The sequence below is a fragment of the Colletotrichum spaethianum genome (genome assembly GCF_022836535.1).
Source record: "Colletotrichum spaethianum MAFF 239500 DNA, contig05, whole genome shotgun sequence".
In the NCBI taxonomy this organism is placed as follows: domain Eukaryota; kingdom Fungi; phylum Ascomycota; class Sordariomycetes; order Glomerellales; family Glomerellaceae; genus Colletotrichum; species Colletotrichum spaethianum.
Window position 1 is genome coordinate 1098324 of NW_026054775.1, and position 27621 is coordinate 1125944.

A 27621-nucleotide genomic window follows, 5' to 3' on the forward strand; every position below is an offset into this window, starting at 1 on the left:
TCGTTCGATAAACACAAAGAGATGCCATTTAGGACCTCTATGCCGCCCCCAACGCTTGAAGGTATGGACTAACGGAGACGCGGAACGGATGCCGAAATCCTGGAAAGTTCATAAATACATCTCAGCGAGGATAAAGACGGCGAGCATCGTGCTTTAAATCTGTGTAATTACTTCTTAACCCGTCCTCGGTATATACAAGCATACACAAATCACGTCGTCCAGAACGTCCGTTCGCGACGACCCGCCCTCGGGTCCCCCGAATGACTAGATGGAATAAACATCAAAAAACCCACTGTGAATACGCAAGGAATAACAGACGACAGCAGTGAAACAAGGAAAGAACTGCCAACCAAGGATGGAAAAGTAAATAAAAGGAAATGCTTTTTGAACCGGGTTTACTCCGTAAGTCTGAGTGTCCGCGCTGAGCCTTTGATTCTAATTCGGTCTGAAAGTATAGATGGTCCTTTACATGGTAGGGATACCCTCGTATTCAGCGTAGCCAAGAGACAGGTTCATGTTCTCTGTGCGGTCGTTAGTTAGGGCGTACGAAAGTGCAAGATGGGGTAACTTACGGAGACACTGAGTCGCCGCACCCTTGAGCAGGTTGTCAATGGTTGAGCAGACGACGACGCGCTTGCCGCTGCTGTGAACTGCGAAACCACCGATCTCGACACCGTGCTTGTTCATAATGTTCTTGACCAGCGGGGGTTCGCCAACAACCTTGACGAGCTTCTCGCCGGCGTAGCGGTCCTGGTAGATCTGGCGGATGTCCCGCGAGGTCATGGTCTTGTTGAGGGGGATGTGGATGGTGGCCTGGATGCCACGGAACCAGGAGGCGACGTGCGGGGAGAAGGCGACGTCGGTGCCGAGCTTGGCGCTAATCTCACGCTCGTGGATGTGATCCGTCAAGCTGTAGGGCATTAGGTTGTCCTTGAGCAGGTTGACATCGTTCTTGGGCGAGGGCTTAGTGCCGGCACCTGAGTAGCCGGAGATACCGAAGACTGAGGGAGAACCGCCGAGGTGGTCAACCAAGGGAGCAATACCGAGCTGCGCGGCAGTAGCGTAGCAGCCGGGGTTGGAGATCTTGTCGGCCTTGTAGATCTCGGAGCGGCCGGTCAACTCGGGGAGACCGTACGTCCAGGTGTTGTCGAAACGGTAGTCGGCGGACAGGTCGACAATGACGCTGCGGTGGTCGGCGCCGGCCTTGCGGGCGTCGTTGATGGCCTCGATGTAAGGCTTGCAAACACCGTTAGGGAGAGCCATAACCCAGCAGTCGATGGCACCCTTCTTCTCGAGCTCAGTGACCTGGTCGGGGCTCAGGTTCTCGTAGATGACCTCGCGCTTGGTGTAGCCCTCAAGCTTCTGGCCAGCGAGCTCACGAGACGAGACGTGGCGGAGATCCATGTTGGGGTGGGCGTTGAGCATCTCGATGAGAGCCTGGCCGGTGTAACCACGGGCACCAATCAGGGCGACGCGGGAGGGAACGTCGTTGGAGGCGTTCTTCTTGCCCAGAGGAGGGTTGGGGTTGGTAGTGGTGTACGTGGCGAAAGTGCGCTTGCCGGAAAGGCTGGCGGCGGCAGGGGCCCATGTCGGGCGGCGAGCCATGGTCGAGAAACCACGAGCCTGGGCGGGGGTGGTAGACTGGTTGAGGCTGCGGCTCGAAGTCTGAGCAGCGCGGCGCAGGCGGGCCTCCAGGTTGGAGTCGCCAAGCATGGCGCGTCCATGGGCGTTGAACTCGTCGGTCAAGACGCCGAGCTCCTGGAGGTTGTCGATGCCGTACCAGAAGAGCTGGTTGCCCTTGCTGGAAAAGCTGCCGTCGGCCTTGTCGAAGAACCAGGTGAGGTTCTCGTCCTCCTCGCTGACGGTCCAGACGAGCTTGGGGTGGTCCTTCTTGATGGCATGGAAGACGTTCTCCGTGACGTTGCTCAACCATCCCTCCTTGGTGACGGTCAGGGTAGCCAGAGTCGGGTGGGATCGCTCCTCGTTGGGGGGGAGGACAATGGCGAGGCAGTTAAGGGGCTCGTCGTAGTAGGCCTTGAAGGGAGTGCCCTTCAGGAACTCGATGTATCGGTCAACGGTGGCCTCGGCGTCCATGCCCTCGCGGTCGCGGATGAGGGTCTGCTTCAGCTTGTCGAGGTCAGGGAACGAGGAGATGCTGTCGGCGAAGGCAATCTTGTCTCCGCGGCGGATCAAAGTACCGGCGCCGGAATCGGTAAACAGCTCCTTCTGCAAGTCACTGGGGTGAATGATGGCAACGCTGGAGGTTCGCGGCAGGGTCTCCAGAAGTTCCTTGATCTCCTTGATCTTAAGGCGGGTACCGTAGCGGCACCAAGACTGGGACATGAGGTGGTCGTACTCCTCGTCGAGGTTGATGTGGGAAATCTTGTCACCAGTCTCACCATTGAAGAGACCACCCTTCTCAGAGAGGTAGACAATCTTCAGGGGCTCGAGCGCACGGGCAAGCTCCGCAGCGGCGACATCGGCGTTGACGTTGAGGATCTGGCCCTCGGGGGTCTCGGCCATGGAAGTGAGAATAGGAACGTAACCCTGAGAGATGGCAAGCTCGACGGGCGCCTTGTCGACGCTGGTGACCTTACCAACCAAGTTCCACTTCTCCTTGTCGAGGTAGTCGGCGGTCAGGACGGTGGTCAGAGGGCGAGTGCGGACGCCAAGGCTCTCGAGCTTCTCGACAAGCTTCATGTTCTCCTGGAGGAACAGCTTGCGGGCGACCGTCAGGGTCTTGCCGTCAGTCACGCGGATACCCTCCTCGAACTGAGGCTCGACACCAGCCTCCTGAAGCAGGCGGTTCAACTGCGGGCCCGCGCCATGGACAATGACGGGGTACAGGCCAACCTCGTAGAGGAAGGCGATGTTCTCACAGAGGTCATCGAGGTAGTCGGTGAGAATGGCACCGCCGACCTTGATAACGGCGAACTTCTGGGAGGAGACGGAGGTGAAGTATGAAAGGTATTGCTGGCCCTCACGGCGGCTGCCAATCTGGCTCAGGGTGCGGATGATGATGGCTCGGGTACGGTCGCGGTTGGCCTGCTCGGACTGGGAGCTTGTGCTTGAGAGTGCTCGAACGGCATTGAGGCGCTGGAAGGGGTTGCGGACGGCGACGACGTTCTGGCGGCGAACAACGCGGGGGATGGCTCGGCGAGCGCCGGCCCGAATAACGGCAGCGGAGAACATCGTGACTATCAGCAATTGGTCAGTGGATTGGGTTCTGTTACGTTTATGTCTTATTGAATTGTTTCTCTTCTAGTCGTCTCCTTTGATGCCGTCGTCTTCTCTCTAGTCCCAGGGGGTTCCAAGAGAGGTACGAAGGGTCACGGGGCGAATGCTCGAGAGCTTGCGCCTGAGTCAATCGCGAGAGGGGCTTCCGCGTGGTTGTCCAAAGCAACGCAGCACATAGGTCAAGAGATCGGGGGGACCGTCAAGTACACACCTCTTGCGAGCTTGGTTTTGAATCCTCGAGAATAGGTGATAGTCGCAAACACCCGGGCAGAATTACCTCGGCACTCTTACTCCTCTCGCTGACTCTTTTCAAACGCCAACACGGTCCAATTGGTGCCGACCAACGGAGGGAACAATTGACTCAGAACTGACCGACGACGGAGGGGCCCGACGGATGGTAACGACGATGACGGACGGAGGAATTGGACCAATTGTTCGCAAAAGGGTCGAGACGGAAGGAAGAAGAGGGAAAAAACAGTACCAGCAGGGAAATCAGAGCGGCAAGCGGGCACGGCGAGGCTTTTTACTTTTTGAGGCCTGCGAAGGTGCTGGGCGTGGGTATGGGACAACCGGTAAGGTATGATGCAGTGGAGGTGGTGTGGACTGTGGAGGAGGGGCAGGGGGGCCTGAGCCAGCCTGTTGTTGAAAATTCGACCGAAACCGCAGTCTACCTTTTTTTTTTATGGCCTTGCGCTGCTTCGCTCGCACCTTTTCCCCGCCACTCAGCGCCAGCTGGCAGGGCTGTCGACGGCGAGCCCAAGAACCTTGATTTTCCTGCTTCCTGAGAATCGTCCGTACTAGTCATTCTACCTTTTTGGATTCAATCGTCGTTTCACTTACCCTTATCTCTATAAAACCAGGCGAGCCCGTTCTTGCGTTTACAATGGCATTCGTAGCTTGTCAGAAATGACAGATGGATGACTGCTGCTGAAAGAGGCATCTGGCCATCTTCGTCAACGGTGCGACTCCTCCACGAGTGGGCTGCTGCCGCCACCACCTGGCAACGGCGCACAGGCGCAAACCCGCACTTCTCTCCATTGGGGAGTGGGCTCTCGGTTATTGGTCGGATCTGATAAGGAATGCCCCGGCACGGGTACAGATCACCAGAACGCCGCCAGGATCTGCAGTCTGCAGCCCGTCTTTCGCGGTACTACAGTACGCATTCACGCTAAAAAGAGGCATTTCCTGCCACTGGCCCTGGGAAATGTTCGCTGAAAATTTTCTTTCTGGCTGCGGTGGAGAAATGGGGGAAGAGCGAAGCTGCAGGCAGGCCTAGCACGAGCCGAGGCAGGCAGAAGAAGCACGGTAGAGGTCGCTCAAGCCATCTCGATTCGAATCATGGCATAATGTACGTTTGGGAGTGGCCATGCACGGAAGTGAGCTGTTCAACGCCCGTCGTCTACGGTCGGCCTAAGCGACGTAAGGGCCAGAGGAGATGTGTATTGAACCCTCTTCGACCACCGACAACATCAGCCAACTCATTCCCTCCCGGTTCCAGTCAGGTGGAAACACAACAAGTGGACATCCAACTCTAAACGCCGCCTCGGATCTGTCGCCTCTCACGCCGGCCCAACGCCGACGTAAACCCAGCCGGGTGCAGAGACCGCCGAGCTTGAGATGAACCACAAAGCTACCGTGGAACCTCCGCCGGGAGCTGGCTGGCTCGCCGTTAGGTAATGTCCCGTCCACACACTGCTCGAAATCGTGGATCCCCGTCCCAAGGGTCTCGACTGCCGACAACCATTCTGTAGCGGCAGATCCGCCGATTATTTACGAGTGTTGGTTTCAGGACTCCATCCGATCACGTATCCGGGTCCTCGAAGCTAGAGTTTGGCGTTCGCGGGCAAGTTTCAAAGTCTCTCATTGGCTGCCTCTTCTCGATATCGAGACGTAATGGAAATGAAGGCATACGCACATGTTACCATAAGCGATGAGACTCAGAAGCCGATAACGTTGCTCCGAGAACCAGTGGAAAACAAATCTTCATCACTTCGTTCGAATACAGTAGAATGACCAGTCCAGGTGTGGAATCAGGGCCAGTAGAATTCAAATTACGCAAACGCCTGCCATCCCTCATACATACATGCGGTCGATCCGCAGCCGGGGTGAGCGGCCAACTGCGTCGGAGCGAGTCCCGGAGTCGGCCAGCAGCCCTTTGCATGCAGACCATCGAAGTAGATCGGAGTCCGTTTCGAACAACCTCCGCGCTTCCCAAGTCATTAACCCGTAGAGGTGGCCCCTGAGCAAGGATGCCGCCTCATCCCCTCTTCTCCCACGGTTGCTCGAAACCTGCGAGATATCTGACAATTCATTCCATATCATGAGGGCGAACCATGAACCCAAGGGGCTAGTGTAATGCAAAAAAGTGTGGTATCTAGTTTTTGCGGGTAGCAACAACTGGCCGGCCAAATTAGCGCGTTGCAACGACTATATTGATAGGAAATACTGGTTAGAGCCACACAACGACACAGACGCGATTCAAAGGAAAAGCGCTCGGGGAAACAGAAACACTTACCAGCAGGAATGACGATGATGAGGATGAGGATGATAATGCCGGCAATCAGGCACATGCGCATCTTGACATCCTTCCACCACATCTGCTTGCGAACACGGTTGGCGCCCCGACGGAAACCCTGGGCCGAGACAGCCAGGTTATCAGTCTTATCTTGCAGCGCATCCAGACGCTCGCCTCGTTGGGAGACCTTGTTGATGTTCTCGCGCATCACACCGACGGTGTCATCGATTTGCTATAAATAGAACGTTAGCACATGACTCTGGCGACATGGTTCCGACTACGCTGCAAGCGAAACAAATTTGCCCCTGATTGCGACACCGACAACTGTGAAAATTTTGCGTGCGGCCCTGCTGGCGACGCTCGTTGAGTAGCGATGCCCCGGTATATGCCGTCAAAATGATGTCGGTCGCCAAATAGTCTTTGTGTTGTTGATGCCAATTGCACTGCCTGCCAACAAGGCTGATGTGCGACCGGCGTCGGCGCAACACAGCACAACAAAACAGAACACAGCACAGAATAGGCATGCGCAGGATGTTCCTGTATCGTTCGGCCGTTGGTGTTGTCATATTGGACCTGGCGCGCTGAAGAATTGACGTGATAGCCCAATCAGGCGTAGTCGGCGACATGTTGGGTCGCGCAGGTCACTCGGTCGGTCGGTCGGTCGTCATCAGGCGTCGGGCAATCCGGGGCAACGTCCATTTGTAATGGGAAAGAAGATGGGCATCCTCGCGACAATAAAAATCAGCGCAACTTACTGCTTGCAGAGCCTGGGTCCTCGCATTGCCGCCAGCTCCTCCTTGCTGTTGCGGCGCAGCCTGGCCGCTGGGGATGTAAGGGTCGTAGGGGGCGTCCTCGGGCATTGTCGCTGTGGTGACGGAAAAGGTGAGAGAGGTAGGTGTAAAGTTGGGGTTTGCTGGCGGAGCTCGAAGCTGCGGCTGGTAGGTTAAAGTGTTGTTTCGGGCGACCGAGATGCAAGATTGACTTGGACGACGGTTTGGAGTTTGTTCGATGAGATCGGTCGCTGTTGTTGATAAACGGTGGGAGAGCGATGTGTGGTTGGGAAAGAGGAGAAAAGGTGGTTGGCGGGCGTAGGAGGGTTGATGAGGTGGTTAAGTTCGGGTTCAGGTGATGAGACGTCTTGGAAAAGAGGCGAGCGCCCAGCCGAAACAAGGTGTCCGTCTGAGGATTTGGGGGGGGGTGGTGCTGCGGTCTCCTGCTAGGGGGGGGCTACGGGGGAGGGACGGACAGAGGGACATTCGGAAGGGGACAACCAAGGGCCACTTTGGGGGATGCTAGGCTACCAAATTTAGTCGAGCTGGGAACGACCCAGCCACTGGAACAAACCAGCACCAGACCTCAAAGGGTGCAGCGCGCAAGCAACAACACCTACGGCCACGGGGCGGAGGGAACACACTCAAGGCGACGCAACACGGCTCAGCACGGCCACCGCAGGGGATGATGGCTGGACAGGCAACACAGGATGGGGCGCCCAGGGGGGAGAGACGTGGATGCTGGAACAGCCCATGAGGGCCAATCAAGACGGATGTTTCGACCAAGTCAGAGACAGGCCGGTGAGGGTACGTACCCTTCGTCCGGTGCCTGGGGAACCCGGCAAAAAGTGGAAAGCCAGAAAGTCATGAACGCAGTGGCTCTCTCTATTCACTCAAAAGTCTGCTGTTCTCTGTCGGCTGTCCACGCAGGTGCCCTTAAACATGACAAAGGGGACGGAAAGGTTCTTCCCTGAATACGAAGAATCTGGAAGCGTCTCCGAGGCAGCACTGCCATTTCCTCCTCTCTTCCCTTACCTTTGACGCCGTTCAACCAGACTCGTTCCAGGAGACCATTTCCATGGAGACCCGACTCTGAGCTTTTCCATCGGGCTGGGCTGAGAGGCTGGGCATCACGTCGCTTTGCTGCGGTAACGCTGGAAGTGCCACCACGAACCATAAACTCGCGGCCTCTGATGTAATCGTCGAGGCGGTGCTGCAGGGTCGTCACTGCCTGGACCCCGACGGACCCGGATTGGGCCGGAGTATTGGCCACCTGCACTTCCGTCCCATCTTACCTGTCTATCCCGTTCGTGTTCCTTCGCATTGCCCAAAAACGGCACGTGAATTACAGCCACGTGATATGCGTATTTGCCCGGAACGGAGCTGGCGAATCCGAAAATTTAGTTCCGGAGCTTAGCCGAGATTTGCGGCTTAAGGATTCTATCTCCACAGCGTCGGCGGCGCAGCCATGTGGCTTGTCAGTGCGCCCTGAATCACCCTTCTTGCTTCCTACCTCCTTATCTGCCCAATTCAATCATTCAACAATCGACCGCACCTGAGCAATTTCAATAGACTTTCGTTTCCATTCGACTAGAACGCAATGGTATCCTTATACTGCTAATCTCGGTTCAGGTAAGGGTAAAGGGACCGGTGCTCAAGCCGATGTTGACCTTCCAAACGGAAGAGAACAAACTCCTCGAATCTTAACAGTATTGCTAAGTAGCACAGTGATCGCTTGCTGGTCGTCGAGCAACGAGGTATCTAGCACTCCTATACCATTTAATTTATCGCGGTTGACCCGCCGCGAAAGGCATAGTACGGCATGGCAAAAAACATCGGCTGTCATCCCAATGGAGATAATGATAACGGCGTCGCTTCATCTTCAGTCGAACCTGTATTGTTCCTGCACTTTCATACGTCGCGCTTCTAGATTTGCACCCTCGTCAAGCACTTTATAAAGCTGATCCCGCCGGTTGCGATGTCCCAGTTAGCCCCAAACTGTTGCAACGGTGTTTCATCGGCCTGCCAGTCGAACCTCGGTCAACAATGGAATGGGCATTCTATTCCGGATACTGGCAGGGAAAGGTTGACCCCCGATCAACGTGGTCGCAACCATAGCTTGTTGTCGAGTGGGCTTAGTCCCTTGAGGAATGGAGTCACCTAGGAGTTAAATTACGCTCTTCATGACAGAGCAATGCGGAATGATGCGCCTCAATGCCAACGACCCGGGCGATGACACAGCAGCCTGCGCATCGCAAGTTCTCTCTGGCATGTTGTTTCTCTGTTGCCTGCACCGGCTTGGCATGCATTCTCGCGGGAAATTCTTAGTTGAGCCAAGAATGCGGATTTGCTGCGTTCGCTATGCGTTGTCGTCTTACTCACGGCCAGGATCACGAGCGGTTTCCGTTTTGTCCATCCCATGTCCCGAGGCCCAAATCATGCAGCGTATATGCACTCTAGGAATGGACCGGCCGAGTACTGTCGGACTAAGTCGTTCGCAAACGTCGACCACCCGCCGCTCGCACAAGCGCCAAGATTTACAAGCTTGCGATCGGCTGGAAATAGACGACGACGAAGACGATGCAGCGGGAAACGGCCAGTATTATGTCGACTCTCTCGAACAACGTCCGAAGTTGGAGTCAACAGAGAGGTACTGTTCTCGGCAATGTACACACTTGGCAACGGCCCACGGCGATTTCCCCGCTCGCTACCATTTCTCGATCCCACGCGATGGTTGGCTTCCTGCAGCAGGGACGCGGCAGCCTAGGCAGCTTCTGGTTTGTCGGTTGAGAGCTTACTGGGCCTAACGTCGAGTCCGGCACCAGCGGCACACTGGCCCTGTTTTGTCGGATACTAGCCACCCCGGAAGCTCTAATGATCACCGACGTCAACCAGCCCCGATTTTTTCAGGTTATTCTACCTGAATTCCAGGCGGTATCCCACCCTAAAGCCGCCGCACGATCACACTGGATGAGCACGACGCGGTTGCAGCGCAATGCCCAGGTGTCCTTCATGGTCAACCGGTATCACCGGTATTGAAGTCGATCAGCTCATGAGTGTTGCATGGCTATGACCAGAGCCAAGGTTTATGTCGAGCAACAGTAGCCTTGGTTCCCGTAGTGAAAAGACGAACCCTGGCTCCGTACCACCCGAACAGGAGCCCGGGCCTGGCACGCGAGAGCTGGAAGACCGGGAACACGTCAATAATCAATGTTTCCAGCTACAAACCTTCTTCCCCTTAATGGGAGCAAAAAGGGTGCGAGATCCCCAGTAGTTCTCGGCGGAACCCGAAGACGTCACCACCAGCTTGCACAACGCGATGCAAGCTTGGGGCATGCCAGCGACAAGTCAGCAAGGTGCAGCACCAAGCTCGTGGGACGGCAGGGGTTCGGGCCACAGCCGGACGCACGCTGTGGATGGGATGATGCACAAGCACCATAACCATGCTGAACAAGCTTAGCTGCCAATGCCTGCGCTAGAAGCAGAAGCAAGGAAAAGGGCCAAAGCCTAGGGAACCTACTACTGGCCGATGGGGAACTTTGAGACGGGGGAGAAAGATGGGAACACATCACAACACGACAACAACAAGTACACACGGTAAGACATAATCACGTTGGATCTCGTTCAGCTGGTTTCGCGAATAATGCTTGATCGGCCCCCCAAGTCTTACCAGGCCCGATATGCTCGCGTTTTCCATGCCTGTGTCTCTGCTCTCTGTCTTATTTTGTTTTCATCCCGGCTGATTAGTCGCGGGCCAGAAACGAAGGCAAATCTCGTCTTGTGGAATCCTCTTCGTATTTGCTTAAGAAGCTATTAGTGGACCTCCGCCACTTGTCCCCTTCCCATGGTCCCTTGAATAGGACGGTTCCGTCTTTTCTCGTGTACTCGATCTCTCCTGACCAAACTCGTATTTACTTGAGGGTCAGAAGCACCCCCTTTGCGCCCCCTTTTCTCCTTCTCTCGGTTTCCTGGAACGAATGCACGACGCAAAGAAGTGAAAGCAGCAGTACTCGAGCGAGCGCAACTCCGCCGTCATCACCCCTTCCCCTCAACTCTTCTCCGTCACTTCCAACTGGACTCGAGTCGAACACTACAAGCTGCCAAGGTGCCACTACTTTTCTGGGGGCGTCCGACCTGCATGCACGTACATGCCTACATACAAGTACACGCACTTCCCTAGGGCGTGAGCTATTGGCGTGTGTGTGGTCAGTCCAACCACGCTGTACGAACTCAACTCGCTGTCCGAGAAGGAGGGGAAAACAGTACCAACCAACCTTCCTGGTTGTCACCTCATCGCAGGTACTACATTACCTCACGACCTTGGCTCGACTCCATGCGCACGACCTGCCCGGATTACGCTAGGAGATTTCTTACATCGTGCAATCGTTGATCGGTTCTTATTTCTACCCTGCGGCACCCGCACTTTCGTTTTGCTGCACTTGATCGAGGCCTGTCCCCGGATTCTGGATCACTTTAGTCTTGTCGTTCATGCGGTCCGTCCCTCGAAACCAAGGACCCCCTCCGTCGCCAACCTCTCGCATCATGCCCGCACTGAGGGGCCGGCCGTCATGGTCTGTAAGCCGGCTGTTGCCGGCAATGCTGCTGGTGACCGTCCCGGTCACCAACGCATACAACCTGGTTACGGATGACCCGAGTAAGTGGCACGTCCTTCTTTGACAATGTTGTTATTTACAGGTATCGCGTGCAGACAACATCAAGACCATCGCAAGATCGATGACCGAAGACCTCATGTCTTTCTACGATGGAGACAAGCCGGGCAATACCCCCGGTCTTCTTCCCAAGCCGTACTATTGTAAGTGCATTCTCGTGGTCATTAGACCCCTAGTTGGGTACTAACACTATCCAGGGTGGGAAGCCGGCGCCCTCATGGGCACCATGATCGACTATTGGTACTACACGGGCGATGATACCTGGAATGACGTTGTCACTCAGGGACTCCTCCACCAAGTCGGCAAATACAACGACTATATGCCCGACAACCAGACACTAACCGAAGGCAACGACGACCAGGGCTTCTGGGGACTTGCCGTCATGACAGCCGCCGAGTATAAGTTCCCCGACCCCCCGAGGATAAGCCGCAATGGCTTGCGCTGGCACAGGCAGTCTTCAACACCCAGGCTGCACGTTGGGATCCCGACAATTGTGCAGGAGGGCTCAGATGGCAGATCTTCAATTGGAACAACGGATACGACTACAAAAACACCATCTCGCAGGCTTGTTTCTTTGCCCTCGCCGGGCGCCTAGCCCTCTATACTGGCAATACTTCCTACTCCGACTGGGCCGACAAAACATGGGATTGGATGGTGGGCGTCAAGTTTATCACAGACGACTACTATGTCTACGATGGCGGTCACATCCAGTACAATTGCACAAACATCGTACCCTACCAGTGGACGTACAACGCCGGCGGCATGATCCTCGGTGCGGCGGCCATGTACAATCATACGAAAAGCGAGGTGTGGAAGAACCGGCTGGATGGACTTGTCAAGGCGGCCGATGTCTTCTTTGTTGGCGAGGAAAAGAACATCATGCAGGAGGTGGCATGTGAGACGGTGAATCTTTGCAATGTCGATCAGCAGTCTTTCAAGGCGTATCTCAGTCGTTGGCTGGTCGCCATCACTAAATGGGCCCCACACTTGTCGGATAGTGTCATGGCCAAGATTCGTCCGTCGTCTATTGCAGCTGCAGCTCAATGCAAGGGTGGCTCGAACGGTCGTATGTGCGGACTGAAGTGGACCGAGAACGGGACTTGGGACGGAATGCAAGGTGTCGGGCAGCAGATGGCGGCCCTTGAGGTCACCCTCGGCAACCTCATCGGAGTATCCAGGGACCCTGTTACTGCCCATGGTGGCGGCACTTCCCAAGGCGACCCCGGAGGTGGAGGCAGCGATATTGGGCGAACGATTCCGGCGGTCTCGAATTGCCCACCTTTGAGTCCGGGCGAAACGGCCGGAGCAGCAATTTTGACGATGGTGGTTCTTGGATTTCTTGTCGTCGGGATTATATGGATGCTCATGGACGAGACGTCGAAGAAGCCCCTTCAGGAGCGCTTTTTCGACTTCAGGTCTGCGCTTCTTGGAGGCGGGGGCCTAGCAGCTTTGGCCAAGCGACACAAGACGGATGAGATGAATGAGAAAGGGAAGGGAATCGACAACGATGTTTCCAGCGACGGAGCGAGCTCACATGAAAACGGCATATTGTCTCCGTTGCCGCCCAAGGGTCATGATGTAAACGGCCAACGAGATTTACCGCAGCGGGGCAGTATGATCTCTCAAATGAGCGATACGACAGTGGTTTCGACCCATCCTCCGGGGATTCCCATGGTCCGAGAGAAGAGGCTTAGCAGGAAGAACAAGAACCTTACGTTGCGGAACAGCATAGCGTCGCAGCGGTCTGCTCGGATCGAATAGTCCGCAAAGGAGCAAGATCTCTATGCTACTTTGCTTTTACCACCCACGGCGTTCACCTGGTGGCTACGGACATGTTTCTGGAACATACTTGGATGTTTACATACGCATTGGGTTGGCATCATCTTGCATTCATCGGAAGACTGGACTCAACAGGCATTGTCAGCAAGCCAACTCTTAAGCAGAGATAGACAGAAACAAAAACTAACGACGTTATGATAATTTGTACATAGACAGATAATGGCAATTGTAATGAAACCGGCCCATGGCTGCTCTGTACGCGTAACTTCTTCAGTACTGTGAGTCAAGTGAGTGCATTGAAGGTGGGAAGGTAGACCAGGAGCTTGTTTTGCAAAAGGACGTTGCGTCGGGATGGTGATCGAAGCAGAAGAAATCCAAACCCCTGCTCGGACGGACTGGGGAAGATAGCTGGACAACGAGAACGAGGTTACTAATGGGGCGGAGCAACACAGAAGCCGGATGCGAGAAAACATATTTAAATTGAATTACATAGTCTAAGAACAGGCTTTCGCTTTCTTTCGGATAACTTCGACGCCAATCAAATAGCCGACTACCGACGGTTATATGGTAGTGATTCCTAGGTTTCCACTCCTAGTCAGACGAACCTGCTTACCTGGCTGTCCATCGGTCCTATGAGAGGAAAAGCTTATCCACCGATACCTACATCCTTTGACTCCAAAGTTTCTGCGCCTCATTGGTCGAACCAAGCACCGACTTGGCACTTTTGTCACATGCCGGGCCTTGAGGGGATTTGGGCGGTATGGTGATTGGGTGTTGTGGAGGCGAGACCACTTCGGTTGATGTTATTGATATGCTCGACACTGCCGGTTGATCTCGACTCACCTGCCTTCCTAAGAGCAAAGTGCCATTCTTGGTAGTATTCCGAAGGCTTGCTGGAGGCTGATTGGAAATCAGGCGCATGGAGGATCAGCCCCGTGCAGCTGTGGTTGGGGATACTTTTTTTGGTGTAGCTATTTGGCATGCGGGGGAGCCTGGAAACGATCTCTAGCCTTTCAAAGTTAGAGTCAACGTGAGCCTAGCATAGCGCCCGTGGCGTTCCCGTGAAAGAGCTGTCTTCGCGCCGAACTAAGCTGTGGCAGTTGGGCGAGTAATAGCGGACTAGCAGCATCCTCGTAGTGGAAGCTAGTCCGGAGAAGTGGGCTAGAGGGGCAAACCAGGGATGGATGAGATGGTTGTGTTACATCACTCCAAACCCCGCTGGACACATGCATCGTCTCGGCATTTCACCCGTGCTGGATGATTACTGATATTGCAACTTGGCCGTTCATGCCTAGGCTAGTTTCTTTGATTGTTGATAGTCGTTGAAAGTCGCCCATCAACCTTCTTTTAAGGAGAAACGAGCCCCGAGAACGGTCGGAGTGCCTTTCCGTCTGATGTTTCCACATCTCATCGTATGCTCCAGCACAGACGTTTGAAGACACTGGTAGGATACCGTTTTGTTTATAAGAGTCCGAGGGGATAGGTATGGAAACGAAACAGCTACTCTGCTCCCTTCCAACTACGAAGACTGACGGGCTACCAGATTGGATCAGCACAACATGGCGCGAGAGTATCTCTACCTTACCTCCTCGGCCGTCCTGGGGAGTTACATCCTCTGGACCGCCGCCGAGACGTACCTCCGCTGGAGCCACGGCTCCCATCTCACGTCTTCCGACACTCGCGCCTACGCTCACCCCGTGCTTGCCGCTCTCCTCGTTATCCCGGCTCTGATTCTGTACAACAAGGCCTCATATCTCTTCAAAATGAGAGCCCGCAACTGCGGCGAGGTGCCCGTGTATCCACACATGGATCCGATTTTCGGCAGCGACTGGGTGCGGGCTTCGCTCGCGCGGCAGCGCGACCACGGCCTGCTTGAATGGTGGCAGACCGTGTTCGACAAGCTGGGCCACACGTGGTGGTTCAAGACCCCGACGGCGTGGATGCTCATGACGAGCGAACCGGAGAACCTCAAAGCGATCTTGGCGAGCTCCTTTGAGGACTTTCCAATCACGGGCCCGCGGAGGGAGGCGGTGCTGCCGATTTTGGGGCCGGATGCCATCTTCGTGGCCAACGGAGAAGGGTGGCACGGGGCAAGGGCGATGATGAGGCCGACCTTTGTGAGGAACCAGATTGCCGATTTGAAATGCTTTGAAAGGCATGTCGGGGACTTGATCGGAAGGATCCCGAAGGATGGCGGGACGGTGGATTTGCAGGCATTGCTGTACATGATGACTATGGACTCGGCGACAGACTTTATGTAGGTTTTTCTAGCGCATCAGGCACGACGATCTACTGGTTGGCTGTACTGACCAGGACGACAGGTTTGGCCATTCGACGGACATGCTCACGACGCCGTCCCTCGAAGCCCGCGAGTTCACCTCAACCTTTGAGTACATCACCACCCGCTCGGCGATCCGCTCGCGTCTCGGCCTTCTCACCTTCTTCGGCAACGACAAGAAGTGGGAAGACGGGCTCAAGACCATCAACCGCTTCTGCGACACTTACGTCGAGCGCGTGCGTGCCGATCTCGAGGCCAACGAGAAGAAGGCGAACAAGGAGGACCCGGAGCGGGGCTACGTGTTCCTAAACGAGATGATGGCGCAGCCCGGTATGACGCCAGCGTACGTTCGCGCGCAGTTGTTGTCCATGATTCTCGCGGGGCGCGACACGACGGCCTCGACGCTCTCGGCGCTGTTTTGGATCCTGGCGCGAAGGGGCGACGTTGTGAAGAGGCTGAGGGACGAGGTCGAGGGGCTGCAGGGGAGGAAGCCGACGTGGGAGGAGATGAAGGACATGAAGTACCTCAACATGGTGCTCAAGGAGAGTGAGTATACGCTTTCTTGACGGCGTCGATATGATTGGGATTAGGTTTTAGAGTGCTGACTGTGCATACTTAGTCTTGCGATTGTACCCGACTGTGTCGACCATGTCACGTGGCACGGCGCGGGATACCACGCTCCCTGTGGGCGGCGGGCCTGACGGCAAATCGCCCATCTTCGTCCCGAAAGGCACAACCGTGCGGTGGTCTACCTTCCGTGTTCACCGGAGGAAGGACCTGTATGGCGAGGATGCGGACGAGTTCCGCCCCGAGCGCTGGGAGGAGAGGCGGCCTTCGTACGTTTGCCCCCGTCACGACCCCCCTCTTGCTTAGACATCCCAGTGATGTGCAGCAATGATCAAGCACCGGTGATTGTTGGTTTGGGAACTTTTGCTAACTCCCGTGGCTATTGCAGGTGGGATTACATCCCATTCTCTGGCGGTCCCCGGATATGTATCGGCCAGCAGTTCGCGCTGACGCAGATGAGTTACTTCGTGGTGAGGATCCTGCAGACGTTCAAGGAGATCTCGCCGAGGGACGACAGGCCGTTGCAGCAGATCGTGGGGATCACGACAAAGCTGCCAAACGATGTGCTGCTGAGTTTTACACCGGCTTAGGGGCTCTTGGGCTTGTGGGTGCGAAAGAGTTGGTGGTGAGCCACTTGAAATTGCTTTGCCGATTCATGCAGCATTCAGATTGGTGTAGTCGTTCGGGGTGTAGGAACATGTCCGTATTCACACTAAGAACCATGCATGACCTATGTCGTTAAAATCGATCCTCCTGCACGTCACGATCACTCTTTCTACATCCTGTTTGCCAAGTCTGACATTGAATCTGATACTTGAAACCGTGTAAGCCATCCAGTCCAAGGGACTTGTCAGTTCGCAAACCAGACGGCGAAGGCAGCGCCCACACCTCGAAAACCGCTCACCATCGCACTGCAGCATGCAGGCAGGATGGGTGCGTCCCATCTCGGCATGCAGATACGGGTTAGTGCGATGCGGTGCAAACCGGTTCAACCCCAGACGGGCCCAGGCCCGACACCATCGGCCCAACCGTGTCCGCGGCGGTGATATGCTGGATCTCTCATGCACTACATGCATCTTTCATCTGTTAGAAGTAGGTAGGTAAATTGATGCGGCGACCGTTGCACGAAACCCCTAAATCAAGTATTGTCTCCTGAAAACCACAAAATCTTACCCTCTTCTCCCCACGGGGCTTGGGGTACCCGATGCACGTTGCGGGCCTATGCAAGGGCTTCGCGAGCAGCCGAAGCCCATGTCTCAGCCGCCCCTGACAAGGGAAAAGGAAACACCGGCGGGCAATCTCAATCTCAATCTGAACCAACGCTTCTCCCTCAAATTGTTTAACTGGTTCACGTCGTCCTACCAGCCTTTGAGAGTCGGGCCAAGGCTCACGTTGGACATGGACGGGGAGGATGAAGCTGGTTTCGTGCAAGGGTTGGAGGAGACTGCGGGTGTCCCGTTGCATGACGGGAGTGGGGTAAAACAGGCCATCATGGCGAACTGAAGTGAATCATTTCGGGACGAAGGCGACGGTGTCTCTCGACCTTTCACTTGGTTGTCACACCGGGACCCCGATGCGTGTAGCCGACTCGATAGGTCTCCAGATGTCCTAGTAGAGATGACGCTGAGCTGGAAACAAACAACCACAGAGCCAAGTTCGTGATTGCGCGCTTGGGTAACAAGACGGGAGTTGCCTCAAGTCCGCCCACCAATGGCGAAAAAGACCTGTCTGCGTTCGTTCTCGAGACCTTTGGACAGTCAGGCAGAGTTAGTCGAGGTTTCTCGGCGTCGTGGGCGGATGGCCCGGTGCAAGAATGCCCGTTTCATTGTATTATTGAAGGGGGTCAGCGAGACAAGAGAATTAAGGAGGCACATTCCAGTAGCAAACAATCCACTCACATTCCGGAAGCCTCGATCACGAAAGCAACAAGAAATAGCGCAACGGACGCCAAGTCCAGGTTAGTTGTGTAGGACATCAACCGCCGAGACCGGTGAGGAAACAATGGTCAGGTCATGTTGGTTATCAAAAGCCTGACAGGAGCCGGCCAGGTAGGTAACATCCATGTCCCGACATATCACACTTACCCCTTTAGGAAGCAAACGAACCAACACATTTCTTATTCCAACTTGATCGACAATTCCGTTTGTCACGGTTTCCTTGAGGGAGCAAGGGGAAGGGGTACAGTACCGATGTACGTATTATACAATGCCGTCCCAGGGCACGGTACGTCCGTTGGGAACATCACCACAAGCCGGGAGAGCCATTTCGGTTAGCCGCAGGAGGGGAAGTCTTGTCGGGCTCACCAACAACAGGGCAGTCAGTGGTAAGAAGCAAATATGGAAAAGGAGACATGGATTGTCCTTGAGAAGAGGAAAAGGAAGAGAGAGGGGGGGAGAGAGTAACCCAGGTCTCCACGCAGAAAAGAGATGGGACAACAGCAGAGACAACGCATAATGACCCCAAGACTCAGTTTGTGTCAATCATATTTCTTAATCTACCATTCTTCTGCGGGAAGAACACAAAGGTGCCCTTTGTTCCCTTTTTAGCTCCTTGGGAACCTTATCTTTCTCTCATCTTTTCCGAATCTCTGGTTCGTTGTATCCTGCTTCACTTATCCGCGCCGAGCTTCAAGTTCAGCCAGGTCGCCTCAGCCTCCTGCAAACCCCACCAAGTCACCGTCTCGATCGATGGTAGCCACCATCTTCCCCGGACCGCCGTCGAACGCCTCTCCCATCACGGGCCGCAAGCTTCCCTGCCCTTCGTAGACACACGGACCTGTGGCCACCGCCACTATCATCGCCATCAACGGAAAACCTTCGGCTCGACGCCATGTCTTTCTTCGAGGGAGACACACGCAAAGGCGAACAGCCCGCGCCCCCGCCACGGGCCCTCACTCCCGTCGAGATCGGAGCCATCGTCGGCACCATCACCGTCTTTGTCGGTGTCGTAGGGTCTCTTTTGTTCTACCGTGCGCACAAAGCCAAAAAGCGCCGGGAGTTAAACGGCGAAAGGGTAGACGATGACGAGCATCAGTTGCAGGGTACGGGGAATAAAAAGAGTGACGAAGCATCATTCCGCGAGGAGACAACGGTAACGAGACTGCCGTCGCCGCCCCCACCAAGATACCATCCACCCAGGACCAAGAAGGTTTGGGATCCCTATGAGGGTCCCAAGATGGATGATGCTGACGGTAGGCTTCTTCTCCTTGAGATGATGTGGCGTATACTGACGGTGTAAAGTTGAAAGAGCCGAGAGCCACGAGATGCAGCAAGGGATGAAAGCTGGATATCGATAAAGCGAGAGTCGTATAGATGCGAAGGTGCAAATTCTTCTCGATCGTCATCATTGTAGTGCGCGTAGAGCCTGACTTACGGCTTGAAGCCGAAGAATGTCGATGCGGACATCTAGTACCTCGGGTATCTGTTGTAAATAGCTCGCGGTTGAATTCTGTATCAGTTCATTTCAGAACAAAACATTGCCAGACGCCATCCTGGTCGCATCTCCAGCAACGCGATGCTTGCTTCTCACCACCTAGCTCGTCAGTGCTTCCGGTATACTGGAAACGAAGTAAATAAGTACCATGTGCCTGTCTCGCTGCAAATTCGAAGAAAATGTATTGGAATTCAATACCTAAAACATTATCCAATCCACCCCAATCATAATGGACAGTCTGACTCCCTTCGTGATCTTACCTGAACGCCAAGTATGCTTCGCGACCCAACCGTTTCACATTGTACTGTAAGAAAAACCGACATTCATCATGCTGCTACTGTTGACCAGGTTTGGGCATGTAGCGGCTTCTAAACGCTTGACTGATGCTGAACCTGCTCCCAATGGCGCCATCTTGCATCTTGCTCGCCAGTGCCTCCTCGAGCGCGGACTGCGTTACTGAAGCGTCTGCCACTCATTAGCAAGTATACATCTTCTCAAATCCAACTGAAAACCTACCGTCCAAGTCACTGAAGCTGCTGCCCATGCTAGGCGTCCCGTCACTCCCGTCCCGTGAGTAGCCCTTTCTGCTCGGACTCTTCCCAGACAACTCGGCCGGGCGCCGTGGAGAAAGTGGACCGGCTGGGCGACGCTCTCCTGTCGAAGGGCCGTGGGATACCAGAGCAGGTGAGCTGGTCGACGAATCTGACGTCTCCGAATGATGGATCTTCTCCTTGCCTTTCGGTGTCCGACGGACGTTTCGTAGGTCGCCCCGCAGAGTGGATCCCATGTCCTGCGCCGATGTATCGGAGGACTGCGGCTTGTATTGAAGGAAAGCGGGCTCAGCGTCTTCGTCTTCATCTTCGAGGTCGCCTGGTCCGTCACGCTGCTGAAAGCGAGGAGGCCGGCGGATGATGCGCGACTGTGCCGGGCTGGACTCATCGTCGGAGGATGTGGGAGAACTCAGTTCGTCGGCAACGGGCGAAGTCGGTTCGGGGCTGCGGGGTGTGGTCTGGATTGGCAATGATGACAGGCGACGGCGCTGCGTCTCGTTGGACGGACGAGAAGTTGCAGGCTTGCTCTGGCGAGTTGATGAGCCGCCGCCCAGATTGTGTGTTACGGTGCCGGCAGAGCCATGGCGGGAGATATTCGGTCGTAGGGAACTCGTGGTCGGGGTTGCGGGCGTACTAGTATCGGTTCGTGGAAGGGGCGAGTCGCGGCGGATGGAAAGGGCGGACACGGTTCTCAGGTGACTTTGAGGCTCGGCGCCAGGGATGGGAGAGGGAGCAGAGGAGCCTTTGGCAGCGGCTGTGGCTTTTCGAACCTGGGCTCGTAGCTGGGCAGTGTGCCGCTCGGTCAGGTAGGCTACTTGCTGCAGGAGGAAGTCGACAGTCACATCGAAATGCGCAGCTCTGGTGGATGGGTTAGCTTCATACACTGGTCGAGGCCAGTCGGGGCAACAAACAGTTCGTTCCCTAGACACAAGTCAGTGAGCGACATCCAAAGAATCGACGGCGCATCTTCAGCTTACAGTCAATCTCGGTCTTGGCCGCGTTAGATAGGATGTTCCACAGCACATCGTCCTTGGTGGAATCCCAGTTCACCTGCAGTGATGGGAAGCGCATCAGCATCGGCAGCCCGCGGCGCCGTGAGCAACCAGACAAGGCGACGAGTGGAATGGACTTACCGGAGGAGGATCCGTAAACTCGCCCCGGAGAATGGGCAGTCGGACGAAGACTGTGTACGTAGGATCAGTCATGCCGAGCGTGCGTTCATCATGCTTGCTGGCTTAGCTCATGAATAGTGACAGCCTTGGGGGAGGGAGCTTTCGACACGCGCAACAGCATGAGAGAGGGAGAATGACGGAAGTGGTTTGGCTCGTTATGCGAGCCTTATCGGAGCTACGGCAACGATAAGGGAGCCGCGGGTGGGGCGGCCGACAACGGCTGGGACCGGTCGAGCCGCGCACTGATCTTTCCCTTTTAAGCGTTTCGAAAGGAGACCGCGGGGATTTTCTCCGCCCAACTCTTTCGTCTCAGCATTTCGGTTTCTCTGCTTAAGTTACTAGCGTAATAATGTAACGGTCTTGGGAGTCTATGTTATTATTCACACTGGTTCTTATCAATGTTTCAAACTTGGGGGTTGAGTGAAACCTTTAGTGTTCAATTTGGCTACAAATGTGCCATCAAACTGTAGCCCATTAAGGGCAAGTAGCAATCACGATGTGGTCGTGAGTGTCGATAAATGTATTAAAGACCTTTGGTGTCCACGATCACTGCTTTTCTTCTCCGCATCATCCTCTTTCCTCCCTCATAGTCTACCGAGTCCTAGAAAGCTGTAGAAGAGTCATGAATTGCGTAGAGGTCTTGCCGACATCACACCTTGGGGAAAGTATTGAATTGATTACACTAAACCAACAACCCGAATAATGATATGGCGGATGACAGACTGCCGAGCCTGTCAACACATCTTCCTGTTGTGGGGCAAGCCCAGTTTATTTGCTCTTAACAAATAAACTGATTAATGAAGGAGGCAGAGGGCTGTGCTGTTAGACATTGATGTCATCCTAATAGGATGTCGTCGAACGATGGGCAAGCCGATTTCCGTAACTGTCTTTTGAGTTCTTCCCATATGCTTGCTTACACTGTCGAAACGTATGAAGAACATTCGCATAGATCGCTGAGTATCTTCTAGGGTGGTTGCTTAGTAACACGAATCGAGCCTAGGTCCATTCAATGCTGCTCACTAAGCCGCCAAGCTAATATTCTGATAAACAAAACACGCAGTCATCAATTTACTCATGACCAAGAAAACAGGTATGCAGCACGAGTCGATGGAATGCAATAACAAAAACGAACGTGCTCAACGGCATTATGTAAGACTGTTCTTTCCCTGACATCAGATTATAGAGAGGGACCTTGGTCTCATAGTTTTGCGTTAACCAGAACGCAAAGAAGGTTTCATATCCTAACACCTTTAGCTGGCGATACTCGATTTAGCTGAATCTTGATGAACAATCATCACAATATGCTGCAGAGAAGACGACATTCGATTGTTAGCCTGAGGTCGTTTCAAGTATTAGCCACATACCTGTTCTTGGTGCCTGGTTTTATCGCTTCCGAAACCTATGAACGAGATACTGAGGACCACTCGCGTATAATTGCTATTGTGAGTTTCATCACTAGAAAATTTTAGCGCCATCGAGCTCTTTTTTTGATGAAGGTGAACCTTCTAGAGTGTAGGGCCTTCGTACTCAAGCGTTGGAAAGGTTCAGCATGGCGCTATCAGGATACCTCTTCCTGGTCAGAGTAAGATTGCTTTCGCTAGAGACCAGTTTGTATGCCTAACCCACGACAGGCTACTCTATCATGAAGACAGATGATCAAATCGGTTATGCCTATTCTGACCCAAGTCTTTCCAACGCTTTGTTCGATATCGAGTGAGGGATTATCCCATAAGAGCTCTTCGAAAAGCTTGCGCTGACTATGAGCAGGTACATGGTCTGCGAACCCACCGAACCCGAGTATTTCATGCACGCAGTCATTAGAAACCCTTGCCGATCAGGGGGACTCGGCATCCATCGCCACGAAAACCACATATCTCACGAGGCCTTGTTAGATATTTTCCGCAAATTAACAGGAATTGCCGAGGCTTGGACTCAACATACTATCCAATCCGTAGTTGTGGCTGTTCCCATGTACTTCGACGAGAATGACCGCAGCGCTGTGAAGCAAGCTGGGACGTCTGTCGGATTGGGAGTTGTTCGAATACTGAACGCACCCACCGCTACTGGAATTGGATATGGCATAGACAAGTCGAACGATGAACCTGCTCACGTCGTCTTTTACGAACTGGGAAGAGAAAACTTTGAGGTTTCTGTTGCTGAAGTGGACATGGGCATTTTTGAACATCGCACCACAGCCAGCGACCCCAAACTTGGCAAGAAAATAGGAGAGATTATCGAGAAGCGGCATACCGGAGACTATCATTTTGACTTAGTCGAGATGGAGCTTTTTGAGCAGACCTTGACACATATGGAGAGGGTTATCCAAAATGCCAACCTATCACGGACAGATATTGCTCACCTTGTAATCACGGGCAGCTATACACGGGCTCAACAAGTTCGGTCTATGATAGAAGCCTTCTTCGACGGGAAACGTGCTGCAGCATTGGACGATCGATATGATTCTGAGTTGATTCCAGATACCTTGGACCATGACGAATCTGTTACTTACGGCGCTGCCATTCTGGCCGATATCCTTGCCGGGCATGAAAGATACGCCGAGATCGTTGGAAGGTATTCTGTGCAACCACGAAGTCTGAGTGTTGAAACCATTGGGGGAGAAGCGTTGCGCGTATTTCAAAGGTGGACAATGCTACCAGCTAGCAAGACTTTGAACTTTACCACAACTACAGACGGCCAAAAGACCGTCATCATTTCAGTTTTTCAAGGGGAGCTTCCCCAAATTAGGAAGAACGACGAGGTGGTCAATCTCAGGCTGGATTGTATCCAACCTGCGCACCGCGGCACTCCCAAGGTCACCTTGGTTCTTGATGTTTACCCAGATGAGGTAGGCAATCTCATGCTCAATGCAACTGCCCACCTCGTAGGAGCCAGCGAGAATTGCTTCGATAGAGCGTCAGCTGTTTTACACGAATTCTACACTGAAGGCTTTATTACTGTCGAAGAGATGGAACTTGAAGCAACATTTGTATATGACAGATCTGAGCCTGAATTGCCTGGCTCATGCATAAACCGTCAAAGCAAGCTTGACCAGCATGACATCACATTAGAGGGGATCTATAACTGGAAGACAGTTGGCTTGCGCTGACGCAAGGCCTTTTTGGATGACACAATGAACCAATATGCTATTTCTTGACCATATACCACAAGCGGTTCCCAAAACGCTCCAATACACCATTTTCGACGGTTGAGTGGGTGAAGTGACTTCCGGACCATGTGTCTTGAACGTATCGCTTAACGACGCGAGGGTGTGCAAAACCTGAAGTCAGCATTTGGGTCCGTGTTGATTCTTTTGGTCCTGTCTTCAACCGTCGACAAAGTTGAAGGAACAATATTTGGCTGAGATGAATGCGAACGTAATTATGTCAAGATCGAAATCTCGGTATCCCTGGGCGCAGGCATCAAGGTCTCAATAAGTCGGGTAGGAAGGGCTGCTGAAATAGATATTCGGCGTCCCGCTGTAGGCAGCATTAACAGAGCAGGTATGATCGATCATCTTGCCTACTCTGGTGCTAACGTGTTTCTGAGAGTATATTGCCGCTCTATCTTGTCATCCTTGACTTGACCTATTTTTCACCGTAGCTTGTGACAATTCTACCCTAGCCTACGATGGCTCCCATCAAAAGCCTGACCCACCGTCCCACAGCACCAATCTGAGTTTTCTAGTCAACCCCATCCGACTCCCACAACTTTGTTTTCCATCTTGAAGCCTTTACAAATCCACTTCTGGGTCAAACCATCATCAAAGGATCCGATATGGTGTAGTGGCCAACATGATGCCCTCTCAAGTCCCACGAGAGGTTAGGCATAGCCCCGAGTTCGATTCTCGGTTTCGGAAAATTGTCTTTTGCATTTTGACTGCCTCAACTTCCAAGATATTCTTGGTCCGTAAAGCCACCGTCGATGACTGGCCTTGGTTGCCATCAGCCTCCTCTCTTATTCTTGTTGTACCTCCTCAAGCTCTCAAGATAGGAAACGCGATATGCAGTATGTTCAGTTTTCGAGTATAGCCCCTACAACATACTAATCTATAACCTGTTCTTCTACAGTCTGATGCTGGATGGAATTCTAGTGCTTAACCTCGGTCTCCAACGCCCTCTTCAACGCCGTCTCGTTACGAGGTGTGAAAGTAATCTTGTAGTGTCCCGGCGTGATGATCAAGTTTGTCAAATCCGCTGCTCCGGTGACGGGGTCGGTATCGATCTTGGTAGTTGAAGACAGCTCGAAGCTGGCCAACATACGAAGGAAAGTGATATACAGCTCGCGATTAGCCAGCATGGTTCCGGCGCACATGCGGTAACCAATTCCATAAGTAAACATGGGAGCTTCGGGATTCTCCAGCCAGCGCTCGGGGCGGAAAACCTCGGCATCGTGCCACAGCTCGTTATCTGCCAATGAGTTAGAACTTTGATACTTGTGTGAAGACTAGGAGATTACCGACCCATATTGCAAGCCCAGGAGTTGAGGAACACCACTGTGCCCTTAGGAACAAGCTTCCCCTCGTAAGTGAACTCCTTGTTAGTTGCCCGGGGCAATGAGAGTCGAAGAACAGTGAAGTATCTGCCCAATTGTTGTCAGCCCATCTGTCTCTTTCACTGTACCATAGAAAGCCATACCTCAGACATTCTCGCACCAGAGCGCGAACGTAAGGAATCGTCTGATCGTCATACGCATCACACAGAGGGTTTGTCTCATCATAGGTTGTCCGAATGGCGTCAAATGCTTTCTGCTGGATCTCAGGGTGTGTGGCCAAGAACGCAATTCCCCACGTCGAGACTGCAGTAAACGTCTCAAATCCGGCGGAGAGCATCGTCAGACTGATTGAGGTCAACTCTACGCTGCTGAGTTTCGCATCTTCATCGAGTATAACATTCGCCTGGATACAAGGCTCATGAGATCCGTTCCGGATCTTCTCTTCGAGGTCACCGTTCAGCTTGGACAAGTACTTGTCTCGCCGACATCTCATCTCCACTGCATGTCGTTTGCCGGCTGAGAAGGGGTTCAACCTCAATAAGGGAATGTAATCCTGCACATTGTCGGTAACGCTCCTGGTGCGGCTGATCTCGCCTTCAACTGTGGTGATTTCCCTGAACAGTCCGTCGTCATGACTTGGAAATCTCATGCCCCAGTTGAGAGTGACGGCCAGAGAAAGACTGAGTCTTTGGACGAGAGGCATAGGGTCGACTGCTAGAGTTCCCCCCTTCCCGTAATTGAGAGCATCTTTGAGGAAGTCTCTCGTCTCCAAGTCCAGGTGGGGAATGTACGTCTCAATGGAGGGTCTGTTGAGGGCAGATGCTGCACCCTTTCTCCTTCTTTTGAGGGATTCATTGTACGGAGATGTGCCAATTGTGGTACCTGCAGTATTTGCAACTATCTGTCTGGTGTTAGCAACGTTTACTTCTCATAAAGCACTGGATGGTCAAACCTTGTGGAAAGTGTACAGCTCAGGGCGAGACGCGGTCGCTTGCGAGTTATTTCCGAACACGACCTTCGCAGCAGCAGCGGTATTGACAACCAAAACCGGTAGGTTGCCTAGCTGAACCTGATAGACCGGACCAAACTCTCGAGCCCATTCCCGGTACTTCTGAGAGGCATTCCCACCAAGTTGGTGTAAATTTCCGATGACAGGAAGTCCTTTTGGGCCGTTCCAAGCCGGCAAACGAGCCTTAAACCGGACTACTTCATTCACAACGAAATAAAAAAAGACAGCTAACACGGTTCCTTTGAAAAGGTATTCGATGGGTTGATGAGTTGCTCCGTGAGAAAGGCTCTGGATGAGCTCGGCAACAAACATGTTGGTAACAGGCAGATGTGGTAAGTGATTGAATACCCCACAGAGTTAACATGTCAAGCAATTTCAGGGTCTAAAATATGGTCTCAATTATTTATAATTAAATACATCATTAGGCGGAAACCGCATTTGTGCCATTGAGTCCCCCGCGTTTTGGCGAAGGGTCGATCGCGGAGCCCGCGGGGCCGCTTCCGCGTCGGAATTATTCTTCCAAATTCCGTTCCACAGTTCTATCAGAGTGTGACCGGCAACTTCGGTAAGACCCCAATTCAATAAGATTTTTTGGATAAGGCCCTCCAAGCAATAAGTCAGAACTAGTTTACGGTCAACTATACCTGTTCGAGCAGCTTTTCTCATAATCTCAGTTTGCCCCTGCTGAACTATATTAAACAAATCTGTCTTGTACCTTGATTAGCCATGATTTTTCCGCTGTCGAGCCAATTAAGATCCTTACTGGAAGCTTACTGTTGCATACATCAACTCAGTTACTGTTAAAGGATCCCTGGAAGCAATTATCTAAGATTTGGCTGATCTTCGGTAGCTCCTTTGCATCAGACTTTGCGGTGCCGACAGCAAGAATCGAGGCTAGCGATAACGCTAACGGTTGATGGTGATAGCTGCACCTTCTGTACCGATAAAAGCAGCAGTGTCTTGCCAGTGGGATTATTGTATATGAGCACTTGCTGTTCGAATAAGCAGGTCGTTAACGATGTCAGATTGGTCAGCAGCTTGAAAATAGACGGAAGCCAGTCTAGAACCCATTGTCACCGCGTATGATGAGATAATCTGTATGATAATCATCAAAGATGGGAGAAGAGTAGCGTTAGAAACACATAAACCT

At 53.4% G+C, this 27621-nt stretch overlaps 7 protein-coding genes and 1 non-coding gene across 8 annotated transcripts; 4 read left to right on the forward strand and 4 right to left on the reverse strand.

The window, feature by feature from the left end:
* Window positions 1-465: 465 nt before the first annotated feature.
* Window positions 466-3192, reverse strand: ColSpa_02843 (protein arg-6, mitochondrial; the record flags this gene model as incomplete). The annotated part of the gene is made up of 2 exons (XM_049269055.1): window positions 466-521; window positions 573-3192. The coding sequence occupies 2 exons, from the start codon at window positions 3190-3192 to the stop codon at window positions 466-468; spliced, it is 2676 nt and encodes an 891-aa protein (XP_049125012.1).
* Window positions 3193-5494: 2302 nt separating this feature from the next.
* ColSpa_02844 (synaptobrevin YKT6) lies at window positions 5495-5960 on the reverse strand (the record flags this gene model as incomplete). Its single annotated transcript, XM_049269056.1, has 2 exons — window positions 5495-5526; window positions 5753-5960. 2 exons carry the CDS (start codon window positions 5958-5960, stop codon window positions 5495-5497), a joined length of 240 nt encoding a protein of 79 aa, XP_049125013.1.
* A 5158-nt stretch (window positions 5961-11118) lies between these two features.
* ColSpa_02845 (mannan endo-1,6-alpha-mannosidase DCW1) lies at window positions 11119-12953 on the forward strand (the record flags this gene model as incomplete). Its single annotated transcript, XM_049269057.1, has 4 exons — window positions 11119-11176; window positions 11231-11335; window positions 11390-11667; window positions 11709-12953. 4 exons carry the CDS (start codon window positions 11119-11121, stop codon window positions 12951-12953), a joined length of 1686 nt encoding a protein of 561 aa, XP_049125014.1.
* A 1577-nt stretch (window positions 12954-14530) lies between these two features.
* Window positions 14531-16406, forward strand: ColSpa_02846 (cytochrome P450; the record flags this gene model as incomplete). The annotated part of the gene is made up of 4 exons (XM_049269058.1): window positions 14531-15228; window positions 15251-15795; window positions 15869-16085; window positions 16205-16406. The coding sequence occupies 4 exons, from the start codon at window positions 14531-14533 to the stop codon at window positions 16404-16406; spliced, it is 1662 nt and encodes a 553-aa protein (XP_049125015.1).
* Window positions 16407-18645: 2239 nt separating this feature from the next.
* ColSpa_02847 (uncharacterized protein) lies at window positions 18646-19053 on the forward strand (the record flags this gene model as incomplete). The annotated part of the gene is made up of 1 exon (XM_049269059.1): window positions 18646-19053. The coding sequence occupies one exon, from the start codon at window positions 18646-18648 to the stop codon at window positions 19051-19053; it is 408 nt and encodes a 135-aa protein (XP_049125016.1).
* Window positions 19054-19582: 529 nt separating this feature from the next.
* On the reverse strand, window positions 19583-21004 carry ColSpa_02848 (autophagy-related protein 29; the record flags this gene model as incomplete). The annotated part of the gene is made up of 5 exons (XM_049269060.1): window positions 19583-19713; window positions 19765-20657; window positions 20684-20720; window positions 20777-20849; window positions 20933-21004. The coding sequence occupies 5 exons, from the start codon at window positions 21002-21004 to the stop codon at window positions 19583-19585; spliced, it is 1206 nt and encodes a 401-aa protein (XP_049125017.1).
* Window positions 21005-24739: 3735 nt separating this feature from the next.
* ColSpa_tRNA_074 lies at window positions 24740-24827 on the forward strand. The gene is given in 2 exon segments: window positions 24740-24776; window positions 24793-24827. It is a non-coding gene; the product is annotated as a tRNA-Glu (tRNA).
* Window positions 24828-25057: 230 nt separating this feature from the next.
* ColSpa_02849 (3-hydroxyphenylacetate 6-hydroxylase) lies at window positions 25058-26783 on the reverse strand (the record flags this gene model as incomplete). Its single annotated transcript, XM_049269061.1, has 4 exons — window positions 25058-25377; window positions 25431-25549; window positions 25606-26363; window positions 26415-26783. The coding sequence occupies 4 exons, from the start codon at window positions 26781-26783 to the stop codon at window positions 25058-25060; spliced, it is 1566 nt and encodes a 521-aa protein (XP_049125018.1).
* Window positions 26784-27621: the final 838 nt, after the last annotated feature.